The sequence below is a fragment of the Gymnoscopelus braueri genome, assembly GCF_963280865.1.
Source record: "Gymnoscopelus braueri genome assembly, chromosome: 6".
NCBI classification, from domain to species: domain Eukaryota; kingdom Metazoa; phylum Chordata; class Actinopteri; order Myctophiformes; family Myctophidae; genus Gymnoscopelus; species Gymnoscopelus braueri.
The window spans coordinates 13,314,045-13,334,678 of NC_137607.1; the positions used below are offsets into that span (position 1 = coordinate 13,314,045).

The 20,634-nt window shown below is 39.9% G+C and overlaps 1 protein-coding gene and 1 long non-coding RNA gene across 2 annotated transcripts; both read left to right on the forward strand.

Moving 5' to 3' along the window:
• The first annotated feature begins 4,899 nt into the window (after positions 1-4,899).
• Positions 4,900-7,881, forward strand: LOC308087448 (thioredoxin-like). The gene is made up of 5 exons (XM_080431305.1): positions 4,900-4,972; positions 5,397-5,501; positions 6,121-6,186; positions 6,614-6,679; positions 7,786-7,881. Exons 1-5 carry the CDS (start codon positions 4,949-4,951, stop codon positions 7,849-7,851), a joined length of 327 nt encoding a protein of 108 aa, XP_080287431.1. The 5' UTR covers positions 4,900-4,948; the 3' UTR covers positions 7,852-7,881.
• A 10,011-nt stretch (positions 7,882-17,892) lies between these two features.
• LOC308087303 lies at positions 17,893-19,618 on the forward strand. The gene is made up of 3 exons (XR_013933310.1): positions 17,893-17,952; positions 18,366-18,431; positions 19,538-19,618. It is a non-coding gene; the product is annotated as an uncharacterized lncRNA (long non-coding RNA).
• The last annotated feature ends 1,016 nt before the right edge of the window (positions 19,619-20,634 follow it).

Consider the following 20,634-nt stretch of genomic DNA (forward strand, 5'->3'; position numbering starts at 1 on the left):
GACACTATCTGTATACTATAGGGCTACCATTGTTCCCTCTGTGATTTGTTCACAGAGGCCTCCAGTGCTGATTAAATTCATGTAATTATTACCTAGCTGTTGTTTTGAAACCCCACAGACTTGGGTTTTTCTGATTACCCAGTTCTATTGCTGTAATACTCTTGGTTCATGTGTCTTGGTGTTGAGTCACACTGCTGTCAGTCTGTGGAATGTGGATCAATATGCTATTTCAAGCTTTGATTAATCCTTCATCTACTGTTATTTGTCTGTGCATCATAAAAAATATGTGGTACATGATTTAATCAATTATAAAAACAATCACTTTTAATAAAAAGATCTATTTTTGGAAAATAACTGAAATTTAATTTAGTTAAACACCATCCCTATTCTGGACATGTTATGAGCCTGCAGATCAGTTATTTCCATTTTGTTGTGCAACACTTGATGTACAGTTTAAAAAGAGAAATAAAGAAGCGCTGCAGGGATCATTCATTGGCTCTGATAGATAGGTGCTCTTTGGTGACACAGGTAGGAACATATGAACAAAAACGTGGTTTCCAAAGAAGTACTGCTTGCCAAAAAGGTGTGAACTGCAGACTTGCATAGAAAACAATTCCAAGGCACTCCTTCTTAAGTGAAAAAAGATATAGATTTATTTAGAGCGAGGCAACAGAATACGACCAACACGTATGGACCTAGCAGGTCTTCATCAGGGCCTGTCTCAACTTGATGTACATTGTAGGGCTTAAGTTCATTCTAATCGATTTAGAAAAAAGGAAACAGATGGCTAACTGACTTGCTAACTGCCTACACTACATTTTGTGTTTGTATTTCGTATAATAAAATGTAATGTCTCTCTCTCTTTCTTTCAGTCTAACTGCTCTGGATGGCATAGAGGAGGTCTTGGGGCTCAAGGGTGGGGAGACCCTCCTGGTGAACGCAGCAGCTGGGGTAGTTTGTTTAATTGTTTGTTTGTTTGTTTGTTTGTTTATTTGGATCCCCATTAGCTACTACCTTAGCAGCAGCTACTCTTCCTGGGGTCCACACAGAAATAAATTACATTGCATTACATTCAAATGTGGGCTCTGTGGTTGGCCAGATCGCCAAGCTCAAGGGCTCTAAGGTGGTGGGCTGCGCAGGCTCCGATGCCAAGGTGGTCTTCCTCAAAGAGCTGGGCTTTGATGAAGCCTTCAACTACAAAAGTGTGACGTCACTGGACCAGGCCCTGAAAGACGCCTCCTAAGATGGCTATGACTGCTACTTTGAGGATGTAAGCATTCGTCATCGATTACACATACATGTTGCTTAAAGGATCTACACCATGAATTTAAAACATAATAATAATATTTAATATCATATTGTTTATGTCCCTCAAACGTTTTTCAAAATGTTTGAGCCTAAATCAAGCCTCAGATATACTCATTCCAACTAACTTCTCTCTGGCTTATAAAGCACTTTCACCTGAAATACCACCTTGTCCTGTTTGGCACGGGGCGCTATTGAGCCAGTTTGTATGCATGTTATCTCCTGGTTCTGTGTGGGAAACGTTTTTTTTTTTAAATAAGAGAAACTTCCAAGAGTCGGTTGGAACTGAAAAACGGGAGGGATTGTACCCTGACGTGACGTCACGTCAGGGTGCAAATCAGTTTGGCCTGTTTTGAGACCAATTTACAGAAAACCCCAGATTTGCTGTGAAAGCCTGAGTGTTCAAACTGGGGTATTTTTGGGGATAGAAGAGAGGTAGGGGAGACACAAAAAAGAAGAAAACTTTAAAATTCATGGTGTAGTCCCTTTAACTGTCATCAGCATTAAACAATCTTGGGATGTATTTGTTGATAAACAACAAGTGTCTTTTATAGGGTTATTGGGAAGTTTTTCCTATTTAGGGATACATAAAGGGTGTTAATATTTTTTGAGAATCCTACTGATAATCTTTTTCTTGACGGCAGGTGGGAGGGCCTTTCTCCTGTGTTGCCTTATAGACCAATTATTTATTATTTATCCTTATCCTTATCCTTAGACTTGACGCACAGGTGATTGTTTCACGCAATCAATTCTCAACCTGTTGTTTTGGAGTGAGCTGGTTTCAGCACACCCCAACCCCCTCTTGTGTGTTGGCTAGTGAGGCGCGTCCTAGCGAGACCTGATAGAATGGGTTTCATTGCGCGCATACTGGTTGCACGCATACTGGTTCTTATCAGTGTGACGTCGTCTGTTAAGGGGTCTATAGCCACAGATGAAAAACATACAGGGAGCACAGATGGATTTGAAAACATGCCAGCTGCTTTCATGGGATTGCTAGTAAAACAAGACCAGGAGACCTGGTTCTGCCAGACGCAGAACCAGGTCAGCCTGTGTCTATGCCCATGTATGGACGAAAGGGGGACAGACTTTTTTGGCTGGGGCCGGAGGACAAAGTGACCATGCCCATGTATGGACGAAACAGGTACAAAGCCTCATGTAAGCCCGACCCCTTGGGTCTGGCAAAAAGAGAAAACAAAGTCTAATCCCACCAAGGATCAAGACACTTTCAAAAACAATATTGTAGTACTTACTGGAGATTTTACACCCACATTAATACACCTTTAACCACTTAAGCCCTATTATATCGTTGCTGTCGGGCAGAAATCTTGTATCTCCATATATACTTTGTATGTGTTTTCGTAAATTAACTTCCTACTTCACACATGGGCAACATACGGCCCGGGGGCCGGACCCGACCCTTTGACCATCTCAAGCCTGCCAAGTCATTAAAAAAAAAAGAAGAAACTGCCCCCCTAATCTATAAATCTACATTTTAGAAGGCTGCCATATGTTAATGGTTTTGAGACAAATGAATTCCTCCATCCGTATGTAAAACTAATGTTTTATGTTTATAATGTAACAGTGAAACAGTCTGCTGTGAGACCATAATGAATGCAATGTGAACGCAATGTGTTTTATCAGTGACCTATGGAGTGGTGCATATCAGATAAGATGAGAAACGGCATTGACGTGGATTGTTTTACGTAATCTTTTCATTGTAACCTCGTACAGAGTACACCAGAGTGATACAAAAAGAAAAAGATCAACATTTTGTAACTGAAAATTCTTGTTGTTTTAACATCATTCAGCACCATGTGTTTCAAGTTTCAATTCAATTGTACAATGTGTGGCCCTTCACTCATTTTATTGAAGTCAGTATGGCCCTCTGGAAATAAATGCTGCCCACCCCTGCCCTACTTCATCATACAAGAGTATTTCACAAAAATAGTGAAAATAGCGATCTACATCTCACAACGCATCGCAAAGCGCGGTGAGCTTGCACATCTGCTATTTTCACTATTTTAAAATGTTTTTAAAATAGTAATAAAAGAGGAACAGTTTTGGACATACAGTACATAGTTTCCACCCGACAGACACGATATACTTCGTTGTACTGTATGATGAATAGCCAAAATAGCCGACCTACAAGCTCACAATGCCTCGCAATGAAATGCGCTGTGAGCTTTAAACAATGTTTTCACTTATAACACATGCCCAAAATAAGGACACCTGGTAGAAAGTGGGGAAACTCTCACTACACCAAATAAACAGTATTATGTGTTTTTGTCAAGGTAACAAATGTTAACTCTGTTGACTTATATTTGTTATACCATGTAATGTTTGTGATAGTTGCTAGGTTTAAGGTCTACCTACCTACTATCTTAGTTACTGTACTTTGTAGCACACTTGTTTTCTCATAAATATAATTACTGGACCACTTACTATTCATCCAGTTGAGTCAAATATGAAAGTTTACTGAGTGCCTTTCTATAAAAAAAGAACTTTGTTTTTCATACAACTTCTCCTGTCTGTCTCATGTCATTCAAATAAACTTCTAACACTTACATTGTATCTTGGCCTCTCATCAGCCCCACTGGTTCTAGACTAGAGAACAAGTTAATACTAACTGTATAACTTTGTGTAGAGCTTCATTTGTATATGTTTGTGAATTATCATTCTGGGAAAAGGAGAAAACCCTTTTTTTTTATCTCAAACATAAAGCACCCAGTGTACTGGCCTTAGGTTGCCTACTGGAGGTTTTTGTTTGATCAGGAAAAAAGAGGCTATTTTTATACACTGATTATAAGTCTGTGGTCTTGTTTCCATGGTTGAGGATGTTGCTACTGCTACTCTATTGTCAAGGAGAATGTGAGATGTGTTTGATGAGCTCAAGACATTGGCTACTGTTCAAATTTAGGAAAACGTTAACGTAATGTGGGACTAAATAATACTATACTACAAATACTTTCATTGCCATTGGACATTATGCAGCTTCATTCATAATTCAGTCTCTAACAGTAGACCAGAGGAATGTGTCAAGTCATAGTGACTAGAATGAGGAAGAGCCTCCCCGCTGTGCAGCTATTAACACACAATCACATTCATGATGCAAACTGCACTTTATAATAGAATACAATTACATTTATATTCATTAACCACTTACCCCAGCATAGTATTGTGGGGAAAGCTTTCACTGAAAATAGCAGATCGACAAGCTCCACGTTCATTTGTGAGCTTGTCGATCGGCTATTTTCAGCTAAAGCTTTGAAAGTTAGTATTGAGCCCTGAGGGACTCCGGTTACCCATATGGGTTTAAGTGGTTAAGAGCTGAAACATCCGATTCATCTTCATCTCTTCATGTATCTGGAAAATGAAATCTTTTTTTTTTTTTTTACAAGCATGGTAGTATGGCGATTGGTTGATCAAACAAAGGTTGATCATTGTGATCATTGATTGGTGATTGATTTCATGGTGATTGGCGAGCTGCCAATGATCAAAGTGCATGCTGTGGTGTTTCCTCAAAGGGGAGGTTCTGTAGTAAGTGTCATAAAGCAACACAGGCAGACAGACAGGATCACTCTACCTCTAGTCCCAGCCAGCAGTCTGATCATCATCATCCAGAGAAATACCATCATCAGTCACCATGGTTCGTGAAGTTAAAGACCTGGTGAGTGTTTAGCTATTGTTTATGTTCATATTTCGTTCTGTCATTGTCACATCCAGTAAGACGTTTTGGTTCAGGCTCAGGCGGTGCAATTGTTTAGAATATATAGGCGCCAATTTGTTCATTTGTTTCTATTTCCAGAGTTGAGTGTGTGTTTTAGTTATGATATCACAAAATAAGTAATACACCAATTGTGTTCTAAACACAATGTTTAAGTTTTTAACAATGAATACAGCTTCATTTCATGTTCCATATTTACTGTATGCCAGACAAAGAATGGTTTGCAAACTTGTATGAGCCAGAAAGAAGGTGTGTAAATGTCACAAATATAAAGTGGACAATGTGGATTTGAGTGGGAATGTATGCCTATAGGTGAATTGATGATCTGTCTGTCACCCATAGTATAATAATGTTTGACATTCTCTAGGACTCTTTCCGTGCCATCCTGGTGGAAGCTGGGGACAAGCTAGTGGTGGTGGACTTTACAGCCACATGGTGTGGCCCCTGCAAACAGATTGCCCCTCGCTTCAAGGTGAGAGATCAGATGATTGTGATCGCAGAGTTGGAGCTCATCGATAGCATAGATAGACTTAATCACTTAAGCCCTGTTTTTAGACTCCTTCATACAACTGTGTTGCATGAAAATAGCCAATCTATAAGCTTGTCACTGAGCAATATGTTGTGAGCTGGTAGATGTGCTATTTCTCTATTTTTGAAAGATTTTGCCTATGTTGTATTCACCCAAAATGTGGACGCCAGGTTGAAAGTGGTTTAGGATGTAGAATGGACTGGAATTGAGCCAAAGAAGACAGAACCAGCTTGGGCTCAGATACTGTAGCTGTTGTTCCATATTTTCATTATTACTTATCTTTTGAGTTCACTCCATCAAGACTTGAAAATCCATAAAACTTTGTAATAAGCTGTCTGGGAAATCCAGACAATGCCTACTTTAAATGAAAACCTCTGTAGACCCCTTGACATTATTTAAGCAGGGAATTGTTTGAATTTGTTACTAAAATATTTACATACATAAATGATATACTGTTTTGCCATCAGGTCTACATGCCTCTTTTTTTTTTTACTGGGTCAGATCAAACATCTACAGTATATCATCAACCAATTCCATGCTGATGTAATCTTTTCTCCCATAGGAACTGGCAGAAAAAGCAGAGAACAAGAACGTAGTCTTCCTGAAGGTCGATGTGGATGTGGCAGCGGTAAGTCAGTGTGTTTTACCTATACAGCCCACCAGTTTCTGGCAACAATAAGGCAAGAAATAGGCTGTGCAGTTGCTCAACATCTAGTTTAGTTTTAGTTTATTTTCTGTGGGTGTATGGGCGCAGCACAACAAGAGAAAATATCGATTTCTTGCTCCTCACAGTGACATGCTTATTTTCCTCTTTAATTATCTCACCAAACCGTGTGGTTGTGGTTCTGATTGACATTGTATATAATGCTGCTATGGCAACCATCGTCTACGTTGATACTCCTGTCATCAACAAGCGGAACATGTGGAAGTGAACGCAACAGCGAATGCAACTAAGATCTAAGAACTCTATACTGGCCATGCTTCCAAGGTGAAAGGTCTTGGTCGTTTTAATGTCTGACAAGCATTTTCACCGTCTCTCTCTTCTCCCTTCTCAGGACGTGTCAGCAGAATGTAAAGTCAAGTGTATGCCCACATTCCAGTTCTACAAGAATGGAAAGATGGTAAGCTATTTAGTTGAAGTATGTGTTCAGGAATAACTGGTCTCGCCAGCCAGACTGTTGCCTGCCACAATTTCACAGTGCAGTACATACAGTCTGGAGCACGGAAGCTCTGAAAATGATCAAAGGATAAAGTGGATGTGACGCCTCCTCCCGCTTCCGTTTCGTCACGATTCGTTCTCATATAAATTTAAATAATTGAAGCATACATAGCTTGCTGCTTATCAAAAATTGAAATTGCAATATAAAATGTAGAGTTATTTTAAAATTGTATTTTTGTGAACGGAGTTGACGAGCAGATGACAGCTTCCGTTCTCGGTAGTTCCAGACTCGTATTCGGAGATTGAGGAATAGTTGTCTGGCTACGCGTGACTTAAGGAATAATCATCAGTTATTTGAGCAGTGGAGACTGGAAGAAAACATCAGTATTAAATGTGTTTTCCTTTTTCGTTTAACTGTTATACAGCTTTGTTGAATACTCTATTCTTATTTGGTCAATCAAGGCGTGCTCTCTTTGTTTGCATTGCTGTGGAAGCAGGTAATCTTTGGCTAATAAAAGCATCATTTTGCATTAGAATAAAGTAGGCGTATAATAAGAGGGATACTGTACAAGGGTGACCCAAGACCGTCAAAGCGGTGGGGGTCCTTTTCAGGCCAAGGACCCCTTAGCTGAGAGAGAGATGAAGCAGGGACCCCCTACTACATTGTATACAATTGTGATACAGACTAAACCTTTTCATAGATTTCATAGATAGCTTCATATACTTTTATCAGTGTTGTGTAAATTAATGTTCCTTTTATTTGAACGTTTATTTCAGAAATACCACTTAAACCCTCAGTACTTAGTAAACTTGACCTTTGGCTCTGTACTTGGTTTGCTCCTTTTTCCCTCTACACCAAACGTATTTGCCGTAAATAGCTGATCTACAACCCCTTTGAGCCTGTAGATCGTGTGAGCGTGTAGTTCCCCTCAGTATAGGGATGCTAGGGTTCAAGTGGTTCATGTAAAAAGGATGATCCTATCACACAAAGATTTGCCAAGCCCCCTGTAGTAACTCTGAGGACCCCCTGTTGAAGACCCCTGACTTAATGCATTATTTTCTTTTTAGGTTGAGGAGTTCTCTGGGGCCAATTATGACAAGCTGGTGGAGAAAGTGACAGCTCTACGTTCATGAGAGAAAGCCCTTCCACCCATCCCAATGCACCTCAACTGTAGAGGAACGGGAGCCAAACATTGTTTGTTTTCCTGTATGTGCACCATGTGAACATTGGTTATGGTTTCATTAAAAACAACAATTTTTAGTCTGAATGGTTGGCTGCATGTCACCCCCCCCCCCCCCACCTCTGCCCTCAGGTTCCTGTCACTCTGCTGTCCCATTTGAATGGAGGGAAAACATTTTAGTCCTGTTTTATGTCTCAGAGGATTGATGATGGGATTTTTCCTCTGTATGTCATCCTCATTTGGTGGATTTAATAAATGAAAATAAGTAACGGACCTAATGCTTTTGCTTTTCATGTGTGAATTATGTTAATTCGGTTCATTTAAGCTGGCACTGCAGCTTGCATTATGAACGAAATTTTAATTTAATGCTTAGTTAGTACAATATGAATGCCTATCTGCATGGCAGAGCTCGTATGCCATGTGGGCTAAACAACACGCCAACAAGTGAACACCAATATAAAACATGTTTGGTGCTAAAGGATAATGTAGATATCGAGGAGTGCTTTACTGATGTCACAGTGACTATGCACAGCCTATCCCCACCAGACCCCAATTATCATTTCTCTGAAACAAGAGGGCAGGAAATGTTATCAATTATTCAATTTTACTTTCAGTCTGAGTATTAGGACTGTAGCCATATGCTCCTGGCATCTCTTTTTGGCACAAGTTCATCTTGAACGTGCTGTACTGGAAACTGGAAAAGCCGAAGACTCCTCAGCACTCACCACTTGTAAATAGGATTCTGACTGGTCAGAGGGTGCTGCACCCTACTGTAACATTGATTAGTGTACTCGAATAAAACATTTAAATAGACTTTAGAAAGAATACAAAATATACAAAACTAACTAAAATGACAAATCTCTTTAGTTTTATTTCTGCTATTTTACCCTTAAACTATAGTTTTAGTCTTTGTCAATTTGGTCAACTTTGGCAACACAAGCATGGAGGCATTGGTGCCTATGTTAAGTGAAACTGGGATGTCTACATGACTGAGACATTTACCTATTGTGAACTTCTTAAATCTTCCCTCTGACAAATACCTCCTGTATTATAATGTAATACTAATAATACTGAAACTAATAAAAACAAACTAGGGCTTAACATCTTTAAGGGCGTGGTCACACCAAAGTTTAATTCTACCTATGAGGGCGGATTTTTGCAGATATCCGCAAATGGCAACAAACCGCTCGGTTCGCATTGAAAAGCATTGGCAGAATCCGCCCTCATATACAGTAGGTAGAATTAAACTTCGGTACGACCACGCCCTAAACCATAAAAACTGAAACTAGCGAACACACTCATGAATCTGACAAAACAGAAAACAAAAGTAATCTATAATAAACTACCAACAGGTAACCTGACCACAAAAGATATTCATAACATTGCGAGAACACGAAAATGGGAGAGGGAGCATTTCATTAACAATCCTAAGTGTCATTCTTTTTGACACCTGTTGAAACCACGGGTGTTATTTTGTTTTACATTTATCAGTAAAGAAGCTTTTTCAAGATATTTTATGCTTAAATAAAAATGTAGTATATAATAGTTGCCATCCTAGTAGTAATATAATAGTAATAATAGTTTACACATATACACTGGACAATCACATCAACAGTTTTTACACATCATACAAGTATATAGCAGCATATATTTAATACTGTGGAATTTTCTATATGAAAAAATACAGCTTTATTTTACAAAATGGTTCTTGTTTTGCTTCTTCGGGAGATGAGAATGAATGGTTTACAATTGTGACTGTATTTATACAAAATTTCACTTCATAGGACTTGAGTGCTGAGTGGCATCTTAGAAATGATAGTATCCAGATCTCCTCTTCCTGTGGGTGGGGGAGAGACGATGCGAAATGCCAGTAAACATTTAACTTGGCTCAAGTGAGCTTCACTCTGAATGTTGGGACTATATGTCTACTCATCGATATCTATCTACGTATACAAAATGCTAAATGGCATATTTCCAAGTTAATCCACTTCACACAAGTACTGTACACTGTGAGGAGGGAAGACAAGGAAGTAAACTGAATTAGTGCTGTGCATGCGTGTTACCTCGAGCAATCATGGCCGGTCCACCCTTGACTGCAGTGACATCTATTCGGCCTGATGCACCGCCCTCCATTCCTACACGGTGATGAGCATACAGCTGTGAACATATTAATGGCCACAGGAATGAACATGTTCTCATTTAACTACAGTACAATTATGGTGTTTCCCTTTAAAGGCTTCTCAGACTTGAATGATGTTCTACTACTATAAGTGTATTTGTTTCAGTATTGACCTCCTGACAAAACAAAGCTGTCCTGACAAGCTGTATTTCTACGGCAACACGATGACACAGTAGTGTACACCAACTCAGATCAGAGCCTTCCTCACCAAGGAGTCTACCCAGCTCCTTATCCAAGCCTCAGTCATCTCCTTGTTTCAATACTGCAACTCCCTCCTTGTGTAGCAGAGTGGCTCACAGCCTCAGCCTGATGGCCTGAAAGTCTAATATCCCACAATTGTGATGACCAACAAGGCAATCAAGGACACGACACCCCCACCTCGAGGATATGATCAATCCCTACACCCCTTCTCGCTAACTAAAATCAGATAACTCAAGACGTCTGTCCCTTTCTTCCCAATGACACCCTGGTCAACACTCATACTTTTCACGATCCAGCATGATTTTGCATGTTTGTCACTGGACCAGTTCAAAATTCTCTAACTTAAGATATGGGGTTTGTCAACTAACCACACCCTTCTGCTGAACGGCTAGAACAGCTAGTGTTAACTCTACCTCTGCATAATATACTATACTAGTGAAGAAAGGTGCACTGCCGAGCGAGGTTCTGCATGAGCTGTTTGTGAAGGTAAACTGCATCTCGAAGACAGGGAGGTTCATGCCCAGTGACGCCAACACATTCAAATTTGAGTTTCCTTTAGTACCTCAACGACATTCTGAAAGGATTACGCCACAGAGATAATAGAGGGCAGCGAAACAACATGCAATTGATGCAAATGCATATCAAAATGCAACACAGCAAGCAAAACAGCAGCACCGTAGCTACCATTGTGTTCTGACGTGTCTCAAGAAAGAGCAGGAGATTATCTAACAGCTAGGGTTGCCATAGCAGCTGCAGGGGCAGCCCATAATTAGGCTAGCATGCACGAGACATTGCTTGTTGCATTCACATCCATAATGATTCTATCTCCAGAGGAGAGTGTGAGTCAATAAAGTGGAGAGATGAGCAAGTACTGAAGGTAAGAGGCAGATCAAAGTGAGGAGTCATGCTCAGTGCAGAGTACTAGAATAAAGACACTGTTAAGTATAGCATGATGTGACACTTGAAAATCAATCATGCACATTGTACCACACTGACACTATCTGTATACTATAGGGCTACCATTGTTCCCTCTGTGATTTGTTCACAGAGGCCTCCAGTGCTGATTAAATTCATGTAATTATTACCTAGCTGTTGTTTTGAAACCCCACAGACTTTGGTTTTTCTGATTACCCAGTTCTATTGCTGTAATACTCTTGGTTCATGTGTCTTGGTGTTGAGTCACACTGCTGTCAGTCTGTGGAATGTGGATCAATATGCTATTTCAAGCTTTGATTAATCCTTCATCTACTGTTATTTGTCTGTGCATCATAAAAAATATGTGGTACATGATTTAATCAATTATAAAAACAATCACTTTTAATAAAAAGATCTATTTTTGGAAAATAACTGAAATTTAATTTAGTTAAACACCATCCCTATTCTGGACATGTTATGAGCCTGCAGATCAGTTATTTCCATTTTGTTGTGCAACACTTGATGTACAGTTTAAAAAGAGAAATAAAGAAGCGCTGCAGGGATCATTCATTGGCTCTGATAGATAGGTGCTCTTTGGTGACACAGGTAGGAACATATGAACAAAAAAGGGGTTTCCAAAGAAGTACTGCTTGCCAAAAAGGTGTGAACTGCAGACTTGCATAGAAAACAATTCCAAGGCACTCCTTCTTAAGTGAAAAAATATATAGATTTATTTAGAGCGAGGCAACAGAATACGACCAACGCGTATCGACCTAGCAGGTCTTCATCAGGGTCTGTCTCAACTTGATGTACATTGTAGGGCTTAAGTTCATTCTAATCGATTTAGAAAAAAGGAAACAGATGGCTAACTGACTTGCTAACTGCCTACACTACATTTTGTGTTTGTATTTCGTATAATAAAATGTAATGTCTCTCTCTCTTTCTTTCAGTCTAACTGCTCTGGATGGCATAGAGGAGGTCTTGGGGCTCAAGGGTGGGGAGACCCTCCTGGTGAACGCAGCAGCTGGGGTAGTTTGTTTAATTGTTTGTTTGTTTGTTTGTTTGTTTATTTGGATCCCCATTAGCTACTACCTTAGCAGCAGCTACTCTTCCTGGGGTCCACACAGAAATAAATTACATTGCATTACATTCAAATGTGGGCTCTGTGGTTGGCCAGATCGCCAAGCTCAAGGGCTCTAAGGTGGTGGGCTGCGCAGGCTCCGATGCCAAGGTGGTCTTCCTCAAAGAGCTGGGCTTTGATGAAGCCTTCAACTACAAAAGTGTGACGTCACTGGACCAGGCCCTGAAAGACGCCTCCTAAGATGGATATGACTGCTACTTTGAGGATGTAAGCATTCGTCATCGATTACACATACATGTTGCTTAAAGGATCTACACCATGAATTTAAAACATAATAATAATATTTAATATCATATTGTTTATGTCCCTCAAACGTTTTTCAAAATGTTTGAGCCTAAATCAAGCCTCAGATATACTGATTCCAACTAACTTCTTATAAAGCTTATAAGATGCTTTATAAGAGCTTATAAAGCACTTTCACCTGAAATACCACCTTGTCCTGTTTGGCACGGGGCGCTATTGAGCCAGTTTGTATGCATGTTATCTCCTGGTTCTGTGTGGGAAACGTTTTTTTTTTTTTAAATAAGAGAAACTTCCAAGAGTTGGTTGGAACTGAAAAACGGGAGGGATTGTACCCTGACGTGACGTCACGTCAGGGTGCAAATCAGTTTGGCCTGTTTTGAGACCAATTTACAGAAAACCCCAGATTTGCTGTGAAAGCCTGAGTGTTCAAACTGGGGTATTTTTGGGGATAGAAGAGAGGTAGGGGAGACACAAAAAAGAAGAAAACTTTAAAATTCATGGTGTAGTCCCTTTAACTGTCATCAGCATTAAACAATCTTGGGATGTATTTGTTGATAAACAACAAGTGTCTTTTATAGGGTTATTGGGACGTTTTTCCTATTTAGGGATACATAAAGGGTGTTAATATTTTTTGAGAATCCTACTGATAATCTTTTTCTTGACGGCAGGTGGGAGGGCCTTTCTCCTGTGTTGCCTTATAGACCAATTATTTGTTTACTAACATTGAGACTTGACGCACAGGTGATTGTTTCACGCAATCAATTCTCAACCTGTTGTTTTGGAGTGAGCTGGTTTCAGCACACCCCAACCCCCTCTTGTGTGTTGGCTAGTGAGGCGCGTCCTAGCGAGACCTGATAGAATGGGTTTCATTGCGCGCATACTGGTTGCACGCATACTGGTTCTTATCAGTGTGACGTCGTCTGTTAAGGGGTCTATAGCCACAGATGAAAAACGTACAGGGAGCACAGATGGATTTGAAAACATGCCAGCTGCTTTCATGGGATTGCTAGTAAAACAAGACCAGGAGACCTGGTTCTGCCAGACGCAGAACCAGGTCAGCCTGTGTCTATGCCCATGTATGGACGAAAGGGGGACAGACTTTTTTGGCTGGGGCCGGAGGACAAAGTGACCATGCCCATGTATGGACGAAACAGGTACAAAGCCTCATGTAAGCCCCGACCCCTTGGGTCTGGCAAAAAGAGAAAACAAAGTCTAATCCCACCAAGGATCAAGACACTTTCAAAAACAATATTGTAGTACTTACTGGAGATTTTACACCCACATTAACACATTCCATGCCAGAGTTTAATCTCATAATGTACTCACCAGTGCCAGCGTTTTATTGTTGTTTTTTTGTTTTTATCATGTCGCCACAGACCTCGCTAAATAAGTTAAAAGTGCGCGTTCATTTGGTTCTAAACACACAGCGGATCCGTGAGAAACGTCCAGCGAAAACAGTTTCCAAATGCGAGCCGCCATCTTGAAGCTACAGCCGATACACGCTAAACAGTGATCAGCGAGGAGAAAAACAACAACCAGAGAAAATCGAGTTTTAAACAGGATCCCAGACAGGAAGCGGATACGATCGAAAAAACCGGAACCCGAATAATTCCGTTTCCGACCGAAAACCGGAAACGGAAATGGATCAAAAAAAATCGGAAAGTGCACCTTGGGCGATTAACATGGGAATCGGCGGTTCGCGTAGATCTACGCGACTGGCACGCTGCGGCTTTAAATAGGTTCGCGTAGATCTACGCGATTGGCATTCAATGTGTTAATACACCTTTAACCACTTAAGCCCTATTATATCGTTGCTGTCGGGCAGAAATCTTGTATCTCCATATATACTTTGTATGTGTTTTCGTAAATTAACTTCCTACTTCACACATGGGCAACATACGGCCCGGGGGCCGGACCCGACCCTTTGACCATCTCAATCCAGCCTGCCAAGTCATTAAAAAAAAAAAAGAAACTGCCCCCCTAATCTATAAATCTACATTTTAGAAGGCTGCCATATGTTAATGGTTTTGAGACAAATGAATTCCTCCATCCGTATGTAAAACTAATGTTTTATGTTTATAATGTAACAGTGAAACAGTCTGCTGTGAGACCATAATGAATGCAATGTGAATGCAATGTGTTTTATCAGTGACCTATAGAGTGGTGCATATCAGATAAGATGAGATACAGCATTGACGTGGATTGTTTTACGTAATCTTTTCATTGTAACCTCGTACAGAGTACACCAGAGTGATACAAAAAGAAAAAGATCAACATTTTGTAACTGAAAATTCTTGTTGTTTTAACATCATTCAGCACCATGTGTTTCAAGTTTCAATTCAATTGTACAATGTGTGGCCCTTCACTCATTTTATTGAAGTCAGTATGGCCCTCTGGAAATAAATGCTGCCCACCCCTGCCCTACTTCATCATACAAGAGTATTTCACAAAAATAGTGAAAATAGCGATCTACATCTCACAACGCATCGCAAAGCGCGGTGAGCTTGCACATCTGCTATTTTAAAATGTTTTTAAAATAGTAATAAAAGAGGAACAGTTTTGGACATACAGTACATAGTTTCCACCCGACAGACACGATATACTTCGTTGTACTGTATGATGAATAGCCAAAATAGCCGACCTACAAGCTCACAATGCCTCGCAATGAAATGCGCTGTGAGCTTTAAACAATGTTTTCACTTATAACACATGCCCAAAATAAGGACACCTGGTAGAAAGTGGGTAAACTCTCACTACACCAAATAAACAGTATTATGTGTTTTTGTCAAGGTAACAAATGTTAACTCTTATATTTGTTATACCATGTAATGTTTGTGATAGTTGCTAGGTTTAAGGTCTACCTACCTACTATCTTAGTTACTGTACTTTGTAGCACACTTGTTTTCTCATAAATATAATTACTGGACCACTTACTATTCATCCAGTTGAGTCAAATATGAAAGTTTACTGAGTGCCTTTCTATAAAAAAAGAACTTTGTTTTTCATACAACTTCTCCTGTCTGTCTCATGTCATTCAAATAAACTTCTAACACTTACATTGTATCTTGGCCTCTCATCAGCCCCACTGGTTCTAGACTAGAGAACAAGTTAATACTAACTGTATAACTTTGTGTAGAGCTTCATTTGTATATGTTTGTGAATTATCATTCTGGGAAAAGGAGAAAACCCTTTTTTTTTATCTCAAACATAAAGCACCCAGTGTACTGGCCTTAGGTTGCCTACTGGAGGTTTTTGTTTGATCAGGAAAAAAGAGGCTATTTTTATACACTGATTATAAGTCTGTGGTCTTGTTTCCATGGTTGAGGATGTTGCTACTGCTACTCTATTGTCAAGGAGAATGTGAGATGTGTTTGATGAGCTCAAGACATTGGCTACTGTTCAAATTTAGGAAAACGTTAACGTAATGTGGGACTAAATAATACTATACTACAAATACTTTCATTGCCATTGGACATTATGCAGCTTCATTCATAATTCAGTCTCTAACAGTAGACCAGAGGAATGTGTCAAGTCATAGTGACTAGAATGAGGAAGAGCCTCCCCGCCGTGCAGCTCTTAACACACAATCACATTCATGATGCAAACTGCACTTTATAATAGAATACAATTACATTTATATTCATTAACCACTTACCCCAGCATAGTATTGTGGGGAAAGCTTTCACTGAAAATAGCAGATCGACAAGCTCCACGTTCATTTGTGAGCTTGTCGATCGGCTATTTTCAGCTAAAGCTTTGAAAGTTAGTATTGAGCCCTGAGTGACTCCGGTTACCCATATGGGTTTAAGTGGTTAAGAGCTGAAACATCCGATTCATCTTCATCTCTTCATGTATCTGGAAAATGAAATCTTTTTTCTTTTTTTTTTACAAGCATGGTAGTATGGCGATTGGTTGATCAAACAAAGGTTGATCATTGTGATCATTGATTGGTGATTGATTTCATGGTGATTGGCGAGCTGCCAATGATCAAAGTGCATGCTGTGGTGTTTCCTCAAAGGGGAGGTTCTGTAGTAAGTGTCATAAAGCAACACAGGCAGACAGACAGGATCACTCTACCTCTAGTCCCAGCCAGCAGTCTGATCATCATCATCCAGAGAAATACCATCATCAGTCACCATGGTTCGTGAAGTTAAAGACCTGGTGAGTGTTTAGCTATTGTTTATGTTCATATTTCGTTCTGTCATTGTCACATCCAGTAAGACGTTTTGGTTCAGGCTCAGGCAGTGCAATTGTTTAGAATATATAGGCGCCAATTTGTTCATTTGTTTCTATTTCCAGAGTTGAGTGTGTGTTTTAGTTATGATATCACAAAATAAGTAATACACCAATTGTGTTCTAAACACAATGTTTAAGTTTTTAACAATGAATACAGCTTCATTTCATGTTCCATATTTACTGTATGCCAGACAAAGAATGGTTTGCAAACTTGTATGAGCCAGAAAGAAGGTGTGTAAATGTCACAAATATAAAGTGGACAATGTGGATTTGAGTGGGAATGTATGCCTATAGGTGAATTGATGATCTGTCTGTCACCCATAGTATAATAATGTTTGACATTCTCTAGGACTCTTTCCGTGCCATCCTGGTGGAAGCTGGGGACAAGCTAGTGGTGGTGGACTTTACAGCCACATGGTGTGGCCCCTGCAAACAGATTGCCCCTCGCTTCAAGGTGAGAGATCAGATGATTGTGATCGCAGAGTTGGAGCTCATCGATAGCATAGATAGACTTAATCACTTAAGCCCTGTTTTTAGACTCCTTCATACAACTGTGTTGCATGAAAATAGCCAATCTATAAGCTTGTCACTGAGCAATATGTTGTGAGCTGGTAGATGTGCTATTTCTCTATTTTTGAAAGATTTTGCCTATGTTGTATTCACCCAAAATGTGGACGCCAGGTTGAAAGTGGTTTAGGATGTAGAATGGACTGGAATTGAGCCAAAGAAGACAGAACCAGCTTGGGCTCAGATACTGTAGCTGTTGTTCCATATTTTCATTATTACTTATCTTTTGAGTTCACTCCATCAAGACTTGAAAATCCATAAAACTTTGTAATAAACAGTCTGGGAAATCCAGACAATGCCTACTTTAAATGAAAACCTCTGTAGACCCCTTGACATTATTTAACCAGGGAATTGTTTGAATTTGTTACTAAAATATTTACACACATAAATGATATACTGTTTTGCCATCAGGTCTACATGCCTCTTTTTTTTTTTACTGGGTCAGATCAAACATCTACAGTATATCATCAACCAATTCCATGCTGATGTAATCTTTTCTCCCATAGGAACTGGCAGAAAAAGCAGAGAACAAGAACGTAGTCTTCCTGAAGGTCGATGTGGATGTGGCAGCGGTAAGTCAGTGTGTTTTACCTATACAGCCCACCAGTTTCTGGCAACAATAAGGCAAGAAATAGGCTGTGCAGTTGCTCAACATCTAGTTTAGTTTTAGTTTATTTTCTGTGGGTGTATGGGCGCAGCACAACAAGAGAAAATATCGATTTCTTGCTCCTCACAGTGACATGCTTATTTTCCTCTTTAATTATCTCACCAAACCGTGTGGTTGTGGTTCCGATTGACATTGTGTATAATGCTGCTATGGCAACCATCGTCTACGTTGATACTCCTGTCATCAACAAGCGGAACATGTGGAAGTGAACGCAACAGCGAATGCAACTAAGATCTAAGAACTCTATACTGGCCATGCTTCCAAGGTGAAAGGTCTCTTGACAAGCATTTTCACCGTCTCTCTCTTCTCCCTTCTCAGGACGTGTCAGCAGAATGTAAAGTCAAGTGTATGCCCACATTCCAGTTCTACAAGAATGGAAAGATGGTAAGCTATTTAGTTGAAGTATGTGTTCAGGAATAACTAGTCTCGCAAGCCAGACTGTTGCCTCCCACAATTTCACAGTGCAGTACATACAGTCTGGAGCACGGAAGCTCTGAAAATGATCAAAGGATAAAGTGGATGTGACGCCTCCTCCCGCTTCCGTTTCGTCACGATTCGTTCTCATATAAATTTAAATAATTGAAGCATACATAGCTTGCTGCTTATCAAAAATTTAAATTGCAATATAAAATGTAGAGTTATTTTAAAATTGTATTTTTGTGAACGGAGTTGACGAGCAGATGACAGCTTCCGTTCTCGGTAGTTCCAGACTCGTATTCGGAGATTGAGGAATAGTTGTCTGGCTACGCGTGACTTAAGGAATAATCATCAGTTATTTGAGCAGTGGAGACTGGAAGAAAACATCAGTATTAAATGTGTTTTCCTTTTTCGTTTAACTGTTATACAGCTTTGTTGAATACTCTATTCTTATTTGGTCAATCAAGGCGTGCTCTCTTTGTTTGCATTGCTGTGGAAGCAGGTAATCTTTGGCTAATAAAAGCATCATTTTGCATTAGAATAAAGTAGGCGTATAATAAGAGGGATACTGTACAAGGGTGACCCAAGACCGTCAAAGCGGTGGGGGTCCTTTTCAGGCCAAGGACCCCTTAGCTGAGAGAGAGATGAAGCAGGGACCCCCTACTACATTGTATACAATTGTGATACAGACTAAACCTTTTCATAGATTTCATAGATAGCTTCATATACTTTTATCAGTGTTGTGTAAATTAATGTTCCTTTTATTTGAACGTTTATTTCAGAAATACCACTTAAACCCTCAGTACTTAGTAAACTTGACCTTTGGCTCTGTACTTGGTTTGCTCCTTTTTCCCTCTACACCAAACGTATTTGCCGTAAATAGCTGATCTACAACCCCTTTGAGCCTGTAGATCGTGTGAGCGTGTAGTTTCCCTCAGTATAGGGATGCTAGGGTTCAAGTGGTTCATGTAAAAAGGATGATCCTGTCACACAAAGATTTGCCGAGCCCCCTGTAGTAACTCTGAGGACCCCCTGTTGAAGACCCTTGACTTAATGCATTATTTTCTTTTTAGGTTGAGGAGTTCTCTGGGGCCAATTATGACAAGCTGGTGGAGAAAGTGACAGCTCTACGTTCATGAGAGAAAGCCCTTCCACCCATCCCAATGCGCCTCAACTGTAGAGGAACGGGAGCCAACGGGAGCCAAACATTGTTTGTTTTCCTATATGTGCACCATGTGAAAATTGGTTATGGTTTCATTAAAAACAACAATTTTTAGTCTGAATGGTTGGCTGCATGTCACCCCCCCCCCCCCCCCCTCTGCCCTCAGGTTCCTGTCACTCTGCTGTCCCATTTGAATGGAGGGAAAACATTTTAGTCCTGTTTTATGTCTCAGAGGATTGATGATGGGATTTTTCCTCTGTATGTCATCCTCATTTGGTGGATTTAATAAATGAAAATAAGTAACGGACCTAATGCTTTTGCTTTTAATGTGTGAATTATGTTAATTCGGTTCATTTAAGCTGGCACTGCAGCTTGCATTATGAACGAAATTTTAATTTAATGCTTAGTTAGTACAATATGAATGCCTATCTGCATGGCAGAGCTCGTATGCCATGTGGGCTAAACAACACGCCAACAAGTGAACACCAATATAAAACATGTTTGGTGCTAAAGGATAATGTAGATATCGAGCAGTGCTTTACTGATGTCACAGTGACTATGCACAGCCTATCCCCACCAGACCCCAATTATAATTTCTCTGAAACAAGAGGGCAGGAAATGTTATCAATTATTCAATTTTACTTTCAGTCTGAGTATTAGGACTGTAGCCATATGCTCCTGGCATCTCTTTTTGGCACAAGTTCATCTTGAACGTGCTGTACTGGAAACTGGAAAAGCCAAAGACTCCTCAGCACTCACCACTTGTAAATAGGATTCTGACTGGTCAGAGGGTGCTGCACCCTACTGTAGCATTGATTAGTGTACTCGAATAAAAAAATAAAATAGACTTTAGAAAGAATACAAAATATACAAAACTAACTAAAATGACAAATCTCTTTAGTTTTATTTCTGCTATTTTACCCTTAAACTATAGTTTTAGTCTTTGTCAATTTGGTCAACTTTGGCAACACAAGCATGGAGGCATTGGTGCCTATGTTAAGTGAAACT

Bases quoted from the DNA above. Each gene is read 5' to 3' on its own strand.
- LOC308087448 (XM_080431305.1), top strand. From the start codon at position 4,949: ATGGTTCGTGAAGTTAAAGACCTG. The intron at 5,502-6,120 runs GTGAGAGATCAG...TTTCTCCCATAG, and splicing joins AGATTGCCCCTCGCTTCAAG to GAACTGGCAGAAAAAGCAGA. The intron at 6,187-6,613 runs GTAAGTCAGTGT...CTCCCTTCTCAG, and splicing joins TCGATGTGGATGTGGCAGCG to GACGTGTCAGCAGAATGTAA.